The sequence below is a fragment of the Oryctolagus cuniculus genome, chromosome 2 (genome assembly GCF_051225735.1).
Source record: "Oryctolagus cuniculus isolate XC-2025 breed Fujian yellow rabbit chromosome 2, ASM5122573v1, whole genome shotgun sequence".
NCBI classification, from domain to species: Eukaryota; Metazoa; Chordata; class Mammalia; order Lagomorpha; family Leporidae; genus Oryctolagus; species Oryctolagus cuniculus.
Window position 1 is genome coordinate 136,446,784 of NC_142868.1, and position 12,660 is coordinate 136,459,443.

Genomic DNA, 12,660 nt, shown 5'->3' on the forward strand with positions numbered 1-12,660 from the left:
CTCATACTCACAGACCACATATGCACATGCACACACTCATACACTCACAGATCATACATGTACATGTACACACACACACACACACACACACACTCTATCCATTTCAAGCGGCTCCCACACCCAAGGCAGGTTAGCAAGCACTTAGGACATCAAAGTTCCCTCCAGCCCTTCAACTCCCCCAGGCTGCAAGCACACATGGCTCCCTCCCCGCCAGGTTCAGGCATCTCAGAACACCCTCCTGGACATCCTGAGCCAAGCAGAGGGGCGGGGCTTGGAAAAATCCTCGCCACGAAGGGCAGGCCCAGGGCAGGGGCGACAGGATGGATTCCGTGAGCTCATCCCGGCCGCCGTCACCCGAGTTCCCAGAGAGCCCGGTGGCGTCGGGAGGGAATCGCTGGGTGGGGGCCGGCAGTGGTGGCTGTGGCGGCAGCGAGGGGTGTGGGGCGAGGAGAGGGAGGCGGATGGAACACGCTATAATAGCGGCTTTGTGCTCCGCTTCCCAGCTCCCTGGGAACGCCAGGAAGATTATGAAAGCCGGTGTCTCTGGGAATGCCAGGATATTAGCTGGAAAAAGAATAATACGAAAATAAAATAATGCTCGGGATGGAGACAGCAGACGATTAGCAGACGGAGCCAGGGCCTCCCGCTCCGTGGAGGGAGCCAGGCTTGGCCCCTGCAGAAGGCTTCAGGGAAAGGCTAATGAGCAGACGGGGCCTGCCTTCCAAGGAGACGTCTTCCAGAGCAGAGCTGGCATCAGGGCCCGCCGGCGGACCGCGGGCCAGGGAAGGGGTGGCAGGAGGCAAGGGGCTCCCTGGGCCTGGTCCTTGGGCCCAGGCACCCGAGGTTGTCCAGTTGTCAGGAAGGCCACCTGGCTGCCATCCCAGTCCTTCCTGGTCTGCCTCCCAATGTCCTCCAAGATCGCCCCCTCCTCCCCCCACCGGGTACTGTCACTGAGGAACGACACGTGTCCCACCTCCCACACATGTAACACACAAGTGCTCTTGGGAGTCTCTGCACTCACGTGTGGACATACTCTTCCTTATCACACCAAGTTGCCGTTAGATCACTCCTCTTCCACCAAGAAGCAGGGAAACACATCCTCCTCTCTGGGATTCTGGCCTCACACCTTTCGCCAGGTACAGGTGCACCCTGCCCTTCACGGTCCACAATGTGCTGTGCATTTCACATCCTCACTGCACCACCTGTCGGCTACGACTCCCAGGCGAGAGTCTGCAGCACAAGGGCCATGGGCAGTGTCCACACTCATTAAGCCTAAGAAGCGCGTGTTTGCGTGTGTCATCCTCACACCGTACACTGATCCTAGGCCCTGGCGACTTCCAGGAGGGAGGGAACAGAACCCCTGTAGGCATGACTGATCCATCTACAGCTGGTGGGCAGAGGAAGCACTAGCCAAACCACACCTGCACCACCCAGAAGCTCACTCATCCCACCTGCCCTCCTCAAGTCAGCCACGGGCAGGTATGGACGGGCACTGGGTCCTGGCACCCAGGAAACACGGCCATGTCTCCACAAGGGAGCACAGTGCATGTGAGTCCAGAGCCTTGCTGGGGCCTCAGGACATCCTGGAGGAGGACTATGGACTTGGGACGCGGGCTCAGACTCCCCTCTGCCCTGGTGGGAAGGACACGGAGGCGACCACGGGAGCAACGTGTGGGAGTGTGGGGTGGGAGCTGACGGAGCCTCAATTCCCACAGGCACGGAGCAGGCACGGAGCAAGCCAGACAGCTGCCGTCAAATGTGCCTGCGGCTCTGTCCAAATGCAGAAGACACCTGAAGGCTTTCCAAAGTCCTGTGGTCCTCCGACTCCAGGTTTGTGGGATCCACCCTCCCAAACCACTGTCTCCCTCCGGCTCTCGCGTCAGCCAAGTCCTCCTGGGACTCAGAGGGCCACGCTGTGCTGCTCTCTCCTGCCAATCACATCTGAATCACAAGCAGTCACCGACTCCACACTCGGCTCCAGCGATCCCCCCCCACACACACACACCCTCTCCTGAAGGACCAACCGCTGGTGCCTGCTTCTGGGAAGGGCTGCCCCCACCCTCCAGGCCCCTGGAAGCCTGGCTGTGGCTCGCAGCCCTGCTCACCTGCCTGCAGGTCCCAAGCCAGCCACAGCACCCGTGCACACTCCTGTCCGTGCGTCTCCGGGCACCTCTGGTCCCCAGGCCTCCCAGACTCCCTGCCCCAGGCCCCCTGACAGGCAGCCGCCAGCTCCATCCTCCACTGTGTGTGTGTGTGTGTGTTGCTTGCCAGGGCCGGCGGTGAACTCATCGCAGCCCTGAGCCTGCCCACCTCCCCTCCACCAGTCAAGTCCCTGAGGCCCCTGTGACCCTTCCCTCTCCAAATCCCAAATCCTACCACTCCTCTTCCCCTCCAGCCCCGACTCCCTCCCCCCAGGCATGATCCACAAGGATTTGATTGATGATCCTGAAGCCCAGCTCCGACCAGCGTGCTGCTCTGCTCCACAACCTACGCTGGCTCCCTGCTGCCCACCGGGCAGAGTCCTGCTGTCGCCATCTGGAGCTCTGCCCAGCACTGTGTCCGCTGATTTGTTTGCTCGGCTCCCTTTTCGGAAGCTGTTCTCCCCAACCTGGTGGTGCCATCAGTCACAGGGATTGATTGGTCCAGGGTAGCCAATCAGAGGCCTCTCCATCCCTCGCCCCCAAGCTCCCGCACAAGGTCAGGTGGAGTCAAATCACTGGGACAGGAGACTTCTGGTGTGCATGAGGAAGTAGCGCCCTGGGGTCTCCAGCTGCGGGGGGACCGAGCGCAGCTGGTGGGCTGTGCCAGTTCACCTAGCGGCTGCTGCTGGCTGTCAGGAAGCCATCGGCCTTTCATCACCAGCACCATCTTTGCTGCCATGGAGCAGGCCAGAGTGCTATGAGGCCAAGTCAGGGGCTGGGCCTGGGACGCATGTGAATCTCTTTTCCTGCCAGAGACTAATTCCCCACGAGCCTCGTGGGCTCAGCCCAGGCCCCTTATTCTCTTGAATATTCTCTTGGGTTTCTCTCCCTGGCTGCTCCTGCCCCGACCACCAGGCTCTATCTTCCCAGCCTCCCACCAGATGGCTCCAGGGCAGAGGGGCTCCTGGGACAGTCCCAGCCTCCTAAGGGTTTCCTCTCCTGTGTCACACAGTGGGCCCAGCCACCTGGAGGCCAACAGAACCTCCCGGCCCTCCCATGACCTCCAAGAGCCACAGCTGGTTTCGATGCCCTTCACTGTTCGCCCCATCAGACCCAGAGCCCACCCTGTACACCCCCAACCCCAGCCCTTGCAGCTGGGCTGCCCCACAAGTCTATACCCAGCCTTGGCCCCAACCCAATACACAAATGTGCATACTCAGCCAGCCACTCACGGGCAGCCTCAGACCCCCTCAGCACCCCTCAGCCATGGAACCTGCTCCCCAGGGTCACGGTCAAGGTCCCCATGGCAGGGGGCAGGGAATAAAGCCCTGGCTGGATCTCAGAGCGGTATCCCATGCAGGGCCACTCGCATCCCAGAGACGCCCAGACTACAGGGAGACAGTCTGCACGTGAGCCCAAGTGTCCCCACCTGTTCAGCCCTTTGTGGAGCCAGCTCACCGGCTACACCCTAGGGCACGAAGCCCTCTGGGGCTCAGCTTCTAAGGCACCTCTAGGGACATCCACGAGGTGGCCCCTGTCTCAGGAGCATGCCTGACCAACCAAGGATACTGTAGGGTCACCAGACCTCTCTGGGTATTACAGGGGTGAGGTCAAAGCCTTGCCACCCATCCCCATGCCATTCAGCCTCTTCCACAAGACCTGGGCCCTGAGCTCCAGCCCCGATCACAGGGGAGAAGGCCAAGGTCAGCTCCTTCTCTGTGCCCAACTTGGCTGCTCAAAGCAGCAGCAGCGGCGGTGATGGCAGCGGGTCGTCCAGTGCCAAGAAAGCCGCTGTTTTGTTTTCAGAGGACACCCAGCCTGGTGCTCACTGTCCCCATACACAACCCCGCAGGAGCCGAAGCCAGGCTGGCCAGCCAACGCTCCACCCAAAGCCCCAGCGCGGGCTTCCTGCGCCTCTCCCATGTCCGCCGGGCACAGCTCCGGGAGACAAGCACCCCACCCGGCCCACAACAGGCGCACACCCACGTACCAGGGCCCCCTCGAGGGCAAACACAGCCGCAGGCCCCGTCTTCTCCAGTGGCTCCATGCGGCGGCGCCAGCGCCGGCGGCGAAAGGCGTCAGTCTTGCGGTACTCGAGGTGGAACTTCCAGCCAAAGAGCGAGGCATACTCCCAGCCCTCGCCCTCCGCCTCCGCCTGCCTGTGCTGCACAGGGAGAGAGGGGCAGACTCAGAGGCTGGCTGGCAGGCCCGTGGGGACGCCTGGGCTCACCTCCAGCTGTGCCCGCCTGCCCTCCCCGTGAGGAAACCTGGGAGGGCCACCTGGAGGAGGTGCCTCTAAGCAGCTTCTGCAAGACCCCAGGTCAGAAGATGGAGAGGGGAGAGGAGTCTCCATGGGCTGTGGGGAAAAAGGACGAGCCAGGAAGGGAAGGCCGCCTGGAGCAGTGATGAACACACTGGGCTTCGGTTTGCTTGTTTATTTGAATTATGGGTAGACTGCATGAATCCAAGGTTCTCTTCTTCACATCCCAGCCCATAAAAATGGAAGAGTGCCCACAGTTCAGAGGCCAAATGAAGATCCCGTTTCCCAGCACCAGGAGGCTGGACCTGGGTCAGCCGTGGAAGGATCCCCTGCAGTATCTACAAGGGGACCCTGCTTGGAGCCTGGAAGCTCTTGTCCCCCAGCTCCTGGGGCAGACAGCCTGGGACTGTCCCTCCACACCTCCTCACCTGGGCCACACCCACAGCGACAAGAGCTGGTCCTGGAGCCCAGCCACACCCCCTCCAGGAAGGCCCTCGTGCCTGCCTGGGCTTCCCCTCCTGCCGAGTGCCCGTTAGCCTGTCTGGTGCGAGGCACCTGGAATGGCTGGTTGTCCATAACCCCCGCCTCTCCCAGACCCAGAAATGCTCCGCTCCAGCAGCTCTGTGCTGAGAGAAGGAACCCAGGGCTGGCCAGGGCTGGCCGTGGAGCCAAAATTCCAACATGCTCTTGGTAAAGAAGGACACTGGGCAAGAGAGTCCAAGGGAGGCTGGATCTGAGGCTGCGCGTAGCGTGGGCATCCGTGTGACCCCGGGGCAGAACGTGACACACGCATACCGTGGGCTGACGGTTCCTGGCGGGACCAGCACATGACCATGGCTGTGTGTCCTCAAGGAAACCCTGCGGAGCCCAGCCCAGGCCCTGCACACCACACTGCACGCAGCGGCCGTGTGACCCAGGGAACTGCCGGCTGCCAAGGGGAACACTTCACTGGGAGGCGTGGACCCCAGCAGCTCTCGGCCAATGGCAGCCAACAGGCCACACGCCCCAGGGTGCTCCCCACCCAGGTGGCGTTTCTTTTGTGGCTCTCCAGGGCCCCGCCCTCTGCAGGCCACACCCACGCTGCGAACCCTCAGGAACAGGTCCTCAGAAACTCTCCCGCCTCTGCAGCTAGGAAAGCGGGCCTCCGCACACCTGCCGTGCTCGCGAGCGCTCTCGGGCAGTCTCGGGCATCTGGGTGTGTTGTCCCTGTGTGTGCTGGGTGTGGCCAGGCGCCCATGCACGGCACGCGCACACACACACACACACACCCGTGCCCAGCAGTCTCCTCTCCACCCTCCCCCACCCCCACCCCCCGCCTGCTCACCTTCTTCAGGGCTTCCATCTGGCTGAGGTCCCTCCTGCGCAGGCGCACCCAGCGCCGCCTGCGGTGTGTGTAGTACATCTTCTCTGCCGGCACCCAGTGCCGGGGCTTCCGGTCGGCGGGGAGGGTGATGCTGTACTCCCAGCCTGGGGGAGGGGCACCTGTCACTCACCGCTCAGCTGCGTCCCTCTCCCCTGGGGCCCCGCTCATGAACTCTGGCGAGGCCAGGGACTCTCAGCCCTCCAAGGAGTCCTGGCACTCGGATGCCCCCCCACCCCCGCCCCCGCCAAGCCCTGCCGCCCACCTTGCTCATCAACAGCCCTGTTGAGGTCGGTGGACCACTCTTCATCTTCCCACTTCCAACCCAGGGGGCACTCGATGTCGTCCTTGGGAAGCACCTTCTCCCCATTCTAGGGACAAAACAAGACAGGCGAGAGTGAGGAGACACAGATGCACCTTAGCAGGGAAGCAGGAAAACCACCCGCCCCCCGCCGAGGGAAGGGCAGAACCGCTGGGGACCTGTGTGACTCAGGGTCCATATCCTGCTCCCACCGGCTCCCACAGTAGTCCTGAAGCGGGGATCCCCTGCCTCTGAGCCACAGCTCCCGCGGGACCGCCCGACCGCCTGGACTGCTGCCTTACCACGTCCGTGTAGTTGTCACTCATGTAAATCCACTGGCCTCCAGGGAGCCGGGTCTGGTTCTCAAACACCTCCTCCACGAAGCTCAAGTGGCCAGCATCCGTGTCATGGAGCAGACTTTGGGGTAGGGGGAGCACTCGGTATCTCTGCAGGAGAGACCCCCCACCCTCTCACCCCCTCCGGGACAGCACTCAGGCTCTGGCCAACCCACACACGTCAGCCTTGCTACAAGAGGGATGGAGGTGAGGGTGCAGAAAAACCGGGTCAGAGCATGAAAAGGAGAGCCAGGGACACCTCGAGATAGAGGCGAAAGACCACATCACCCCAATCAAACAGAGGGAGCAAGGCCAGTCAAGGGCACCGCTGGGCAGTGAGTGACAGGAGCCCCTCCCCCAGGCCAGGAGTACAGCATCTCTCAATAGAGAGCCGTGGAAACAGGGAACCCATGAGGCTGCACACCTAAGACTTGAGTCCTTGGCTGTGTAACATACGCTGCGCTTTGATCTTAAGTAAAAATAAAAGAACGCTCTGTCAATCAAACAAGAAAGGGAAGAGGAGAAAGAGGCAGAGATGGTCACACAGACACTGAAGGACAAAAAGAGAAAGGACGGGTGAGCAGCCCCAGACATGAGAGGGGCTCACGTACAGAGGCACCAAGGGGCTCGCAATAGGACAGGGTCATGCCAATGGGTGCGAAGCTGAACCGAGGCCGAATCCAAAGGCCCATTCTGATTGTCAGAGCCCTCCACAAAGGAATCCTGCCCCTGTGCTGGGAGAGGCTCGGGTGGCAGGAGCAGGTGCACTGGCCAACAGGGCCGTGGCTGGGCAGATGGAGTGGTCGCAGTGGGCAGTGTGGCCTTCCCCAAGCCTTCCCTGCCTAGGACTCACGTCTTCTCCGGACACACGAACCAGTCTCCAGCCCAGGCCCAGCCAGTGGAGGGGCGGAAGCTGTCCTTGGGTAGCTTGATCTTGCCCGTCACGTCGGAAAACTTGGGGTAGGTGAGGCCCGTGGTACCCCAGTTCCCGACTAGAGCCAGCTTGGTCTGGTTCTCGTACTGGAGGGTGAGGGAGGAGGAGGAGTGAGCAGGGGGAGGTGGGCGGCAGCTCGGAGAGAGGCAGGGCCAAGCCGGTTGGCACTCACGGTTTCAGCGAAGACGGACAGCTTCCCCTCAGCGAACTGGTTGAACTCTTTCTCATCCACAGACAGCCCGAACCAGAGCTTGACCCGAATCTGCACTGGCATCCGGGCTCCAGGCACCCTCTCCATGGGATACTGAGAACCAGAGGACAGGACCCTACAGGTTGGTCTGGAGGTGGAGGGTGTCCTCTAGCTCTGGGATTTCAGCCTGGCACAGCCCCCACCCCTACCCCATTAGCTGTGTGCCCTGTAGGAGGAGGCACTAGAATTCCTTGGAAGAAGAGTACATAATTAAGAACTTTCTCTACTTCCCGCAAGAAGTCCCTCCCATCAAAGAGAACCGTAGCACCCCCAACCCCAGGAGCCCTCTGCAGAGAGAAGCCACACCCAGGCCAGGATCCAGAGGTCTCCCCTGCTCCCTCCACATTCCCCCCACCTCGCTCCCTTACTCCTCTAGATTGGCACTGTGCAGTGAATCCCCTCCTAAGAGGGAACTGGTTTATATCTACACCATCCAGTATGGTAGCCACCACCCCATGTGCTGATGAGCCTGTGAAACATGGTTAGTGCGGCTGAGGAACCGAGCGTTGGGTCCCATTTCCCTTTAATTCACTCAACATCCATATGCGGCTGTCACGGAGGACAGCAGCGGTTTAGACTCCATCTCCAGAGGCGACACAGCGATAGAGATCTGCGAGGGGAAGTGATCCAAACCTCCCTGTTTGTTTTCAGGATTAGGGGTGGGCGCTGGACATTAGCATCACCAATACCCTTACGCTTCCAAGAGCTTATCAGCCTGCTAACCACAACTTGCTGCTCTTCTACTGCTTTTTATCCCAAAGCTTTCAGAAGCACTGCCAAAATGGAATAACCACAACATCCCAATGCTAAAAAAAAAAAGTATTCTCCACAATTACTTCATCATTTGGTTGAAACCAAAGGTCAGCTATGGCCCAAGGAGCAGAAATTCCTCTCTTAAAATAACACGTGGTCCCCTAGACAAGGCGACACGCTGAGCCCCCTGGGCCTCGTGTGCACCGGCTCAGAGGGAGTCACTTCTCCAGGACAGGGAGCCGAGCAACAGGGCAGGCAGGGCTGGGGTGGGTTCTCAGGAGGAGAGGGAGACCGAGGCAAGAGCACGCGAGCTGGTGCAGGAGCAGCCTGGGGCAGGTGGACAGCTTGGGCAGGGCACTGGACATGCCGAGGCAATGACCATCTCATGCCGCCCAGCCCCTCCGTTTGGTTCATGCTCGGCGAAGCCCCTGATCCCACGTGTCACCCCCTCCCTGACACTTCCCCAGGGCTGTTGGCTTCAGCTATCCTCTCCCCAGGGGTGGTTAGCGGCCTGCTCCCCTCCAAACCACCAGCCCCTGGGAGAGGGCAGGAATGCCTGACCCCCCCTTCCCCCATCCACCCCCAGCTCTCTCCCCTGCCCTCCCCCAGACAGGGCCAGCCTGCTGGACCCAAAATAGCAACAGCAAATAAAGAAATGTCTAGTTTGGGGCTCCTCTCCTCTCTGCTGGTGCTCATTTTTTCCAACTTTGGTTTAAGTTAAGAAACACCAATGTTTTCTTGGTCTCTGCTCACTGCCAACATTTTTGTAGAGCTTGCTCAGGAGCTACTGGCGGGCTCATAAACTCAGCAGGGAAGACTTCGAGAAAAATTCTACGTCTTTTTTTTTCCTTTCCTTGGAATCAGGGAAAATTTTCAGTTTGTGTTTCCCTAAGGCTACGGGGCCAAAAGGTCAGAACCCAGAGCCCACCCTGCTCCAGCAAGCAAGCCCATCAGGTGCACGCAGAGCCCTCCACAGCCAGCCCCACGTGGGCAGGGCTGCTCCCCTCCTGCCCTACGGGGTGAAGAGCTGGCTTAGAAGGGCGGTTCTCGGGGGTTGGGGTCAATCACTTGAGGAATGTGCCCGAGGTGGAGTGGCAGCCCTCTCTCTCTCTCTCTCTCTCTCTCTCTCACACACACACACACACACACACACACACACCCCTGCTTCCTTCCCCGCTGCACAGGGCTGGCCTCCCCTCTGAGGCACCAGTGCCCACTCCTGGCTTTGGCGTGCATCCAGTCATGGTGCTTGTGAAGCTAAGGTGCTCCCCAAAGGAAAAGGGGAGAGGAGGGGAGAGAAGCCAGCATCCACGAGCCCCCGTTCCAGCAAGACCCAGTATCTGTGCTGCCTAGTTGGCCCCTTACAACCTGTGAAGTGGGCAGCCCTTGTCCTCCTCTGACAGGCAAGAAGACAGCCGGCAGTCAGAGAGGACAGGCAAGCTGCCCGAGGCCATGGGGAGTTCCAGGCCTGGAAAGCTGTCCACATGCCCTGTGCTGCTCTGAGGCTGTCCTTTCTACCTGCCCTCAGGGATCAGCGTCCCATGCAGCCTGAGGCCTCGCACGCCGCCTCCCCACGTCCAGTCCATCCCGCAAGCCCTCTAGACTACATGCACAGCGCCTCATGAGGGACAGAGGGAAGGGAGCATTGTTTTACACAAAGACCACCGCTTCTGAGACCACAGCCCAAGGACGCCAACATGGATCCAGAATACAAGCGGGAAACGGAAGGGGCGGGAGAAAGGCCTTGCATGGAGAAGGCACCATCAGGACCACCGAGACTGAGAAAAGGAGAACTCACTTTCAGAAAGATGGTCTGCAGCTTCCCGCAGTTCTTGCCGCAGAAGCTGGCCCCCCGCCGGGAGAAGAGGACCTGGTGGGCGGGCACCCGCTGGTAGGCCACACGCTTGTCTCCCTGCAGCATCCAGATGATGATGTCCGGCAGGCTGTTCTGGGGCTGCGGGGCAGGAGGGTAGTGAGACACCAGGGCCTGCACCCCACGGCTACCGCGAGAGTTAACCTCCACCTCAGAAGCCCCTCCCCAGCTGCTGTCCACACGCTGCCCCCCTAGCCTTCCCAGGCTGGCCAGGCACCTGCCTGCAGTGGCTGTGAGCCCCCAGATAGCAGCCCTGCTCCTGGCTTGCACAGGAGCCTGCTGAAAATCCCCCCAAGTGAACACCCCTGTCTGGCAGGAGAGGCCCTTGCCGGAGCTCAGCAATGTTGTCCTTAGGGCCCTCTGAGGCTGGGGACTCCCGGGGGTACATACGCGTTGCAGGATCAGGCTGGGTCAGAGCTGACCTCGCACTTCAGACAGCAGCCTCCTTCCTGGCCCTGAGAGCATCCCAAGTGCACAGAAGGTGCCCCCAGAGGGCACTGGCTGCTCTGCCCTCTCACAGAAGCCTGGCCCAGAACAGAACTGCAAGGCTACTACTTCCTGCTGCTCGGAGAAGTGTCCTTCGGCTTCCAGAACGGTAAGCCAAGAGGGGGGTGGGGGGACCCACTGGGCAGTGCTCCTGGGGTGCTCACTGAGCGTGTCACAAGGACTGCTTCCCTTAATCCCTCCAGCGGGCCCAGGAGGCAGGCCAGGCACCTCCACCTGACACACGAGGAAATGCAGCCTGAGGGATTAGGGCTCCAGATCCGTGTCCCTGACCCCTGACTGGCACGGCGCTCCCACGCTGGGACCCCTGAAGCCACAGCAGCAGCTCCTTGCAACAACTTGTCAGAAATGCAGACTCTCAGACTTTACCTGGACCTGGGGCCAGGACCCCTGCAGGTGGGCTTCAACACCTGTTTGCACAAGCCCCTGGGGGATTCCAACGTGTGTGTACAAACACACACACACACACACACACACAGATTCTAGCCCTCACTTAGCATTACCCAACTGCAGGCTTATTGCCATCCGTATTCAGGCTATGGAGTCAGAGGTAGCTGGTGTCCACCTGAGGGGCTGGTCCTCACTGGGCAGCGCAGCATGCCCCAGGGAGCTGCCGCACTCCCTGCCTGTACTCCTTGCCCTGAGAAATATCCAGGGACCCTCGTGCCCTCCCGAGCAGCATCTCTACCTGCTCCTCCAAAAGTCCCTCTCAGCACCCTTCTCCCCAGACTGCTTCCAAGAGCCCCTCCCTAAGCACCCTACCTCTTCCCTTAGGATCCGTGTGGCCCTGGGCAGAGTGGGCAGCAGCTGCATCTGCCCATGGTTTGGGAGGAGACTTTTCTCATTCTGAACAAACCCAGAATGAGTTGCCTGTGTGCCAGGACTTGTGTGGGTGCTTGTGGCCTCACAGACCTGGGCTGGGGTTATAAAGGTAGGGAAAGGGACCCCCAAAGGCACGCTGGAGCCAGTTCTCTCTGGTTAGGTCCAACCCAACATGGAGGCATGGTGGAGGCACCCAGGAGGGCTCCAGACACAATGCCCAGGAGAGGCACATTTGAGGCCAGATACAGACCAAGCACAGGCTGGCAGGAAGCAGCCCCCAGCGCTGGCCCTACAGCCAGTCTGGTCTCGGCTCTGTCTCCGACATACTTTGGGAGGCAGAGAGCATTTATTAATCACCTACAGTGTTCCAGGCTCCACGCTGGCCCCCAATACCTGTTATATCTTCCCTCCTGTCATAAACGGGGACACGAGACTAGGGAAAGGTAAGCCACCTGACCAAGGTCACCCAGCACCAGTCCACACAGTCCCCATGTCCCTCCCCTTCCTGGGGTTCCAGGCAGAGGGAGGAAGGCACCCTGGGGTCTGTACCTCCTCAGCCAGGGCACGGAGACGCAGCAGCCAGTCCTCCGCCTGCTCCAGGACAGCAGGGAGCTCGCTGTGGCCGAGCTTCAGCGCCAGGGCAGCCTCTGCAATCTGGCTCAGGTGGCGGCTGCGCAGCTGGTACAGGTACTGGTCCAGGTGGGTGGCAGAGGGCGTCTCACGGACATCGTGCAGGGGCTGACTGTGAGGATAGGTGTGACATCACGTGACCAGCAGGAGAAGCAGGCACTTCTCCAGGTACAGGTGAACACAGGCGTGCATACATACACACATGCACAGGCTAACAGGCCCTATACCCTCAGCCTACCTGCCAGGTGCCTTCTCCAACCTGATCCACTCATCACCACATTTAAAGGGCTCCATCCTCACCACCTCCAGGAAGCCTTCCCAACCACATCGGCTCACTCACCTCCCACAACAAAGCTCCCTGACCTTTACTCTGGGGCAGGCTGTTTAGAAGTCACCCCCCTACCTCCAGCCTGGTGAGTTCTTTCACACAGGAGCGCCCCTCCCCACAACTTATGTGGCCATCCCTTCTGGGCGAGGTGTACTTTAAAAAAGGAAAT

The 12,660-nt window shown here is 60.5% G+C and overlaps 1 protein-coding gene across 27 annotated transcripts in view; it reads right to left on the minus strand.

Moving 5' to 3' along the window:
• The window catches only part of DYSF (dysferlin), a 189,747-nt gene that overhangs the window by 89,860 nt on the left and 87,227 nt on the right, over positions 1-12,660 (minus strand). For 18 of the 27 annotated variants that reach the window (XM_002709783.6, XM_002709780.6, XM_002709778.6 and 15 more), the window contains 8 exons: positions 12,083-12,275; positions 10,133-10,288; positions 7,504-7,635; positions 7,251-7,417; positions 6,365-6,479; positions 6,027-6,132; positions 5,726-5,868; positions 4,132-4,305 (listed from right to left, as the gene is read on the minus strand). In XM_002709783.6, the coding sequence (XP_002709829.2) occupies positions 4,132-4,305; positions 5,726-5,868; positions 6,027-6,132; positions 6,365-6,479; positions 7,251-7,417; positions 7,504-7,635; positions 10,133-10,288; positions 12,083-12,275 (1,186 nt within the window). Of the gene's footprint in view, positions 1-4,131; positions 4,306-5,725; positions 5,869-6,026; positions 6,133-6,364; positions 6,480-6,821; positions 6,867-7,250; positions 7,418-7,503; positions 7,636-10,132; positions 10,289-12,082; positions 12,276-12,660 lie in introns of all 27 variants that reach the window. The other 9 variants (XM_089327567.1, XM_089327563.1, XM_089327560.1 and 6 more) reach the window with 1 other exon arrangement.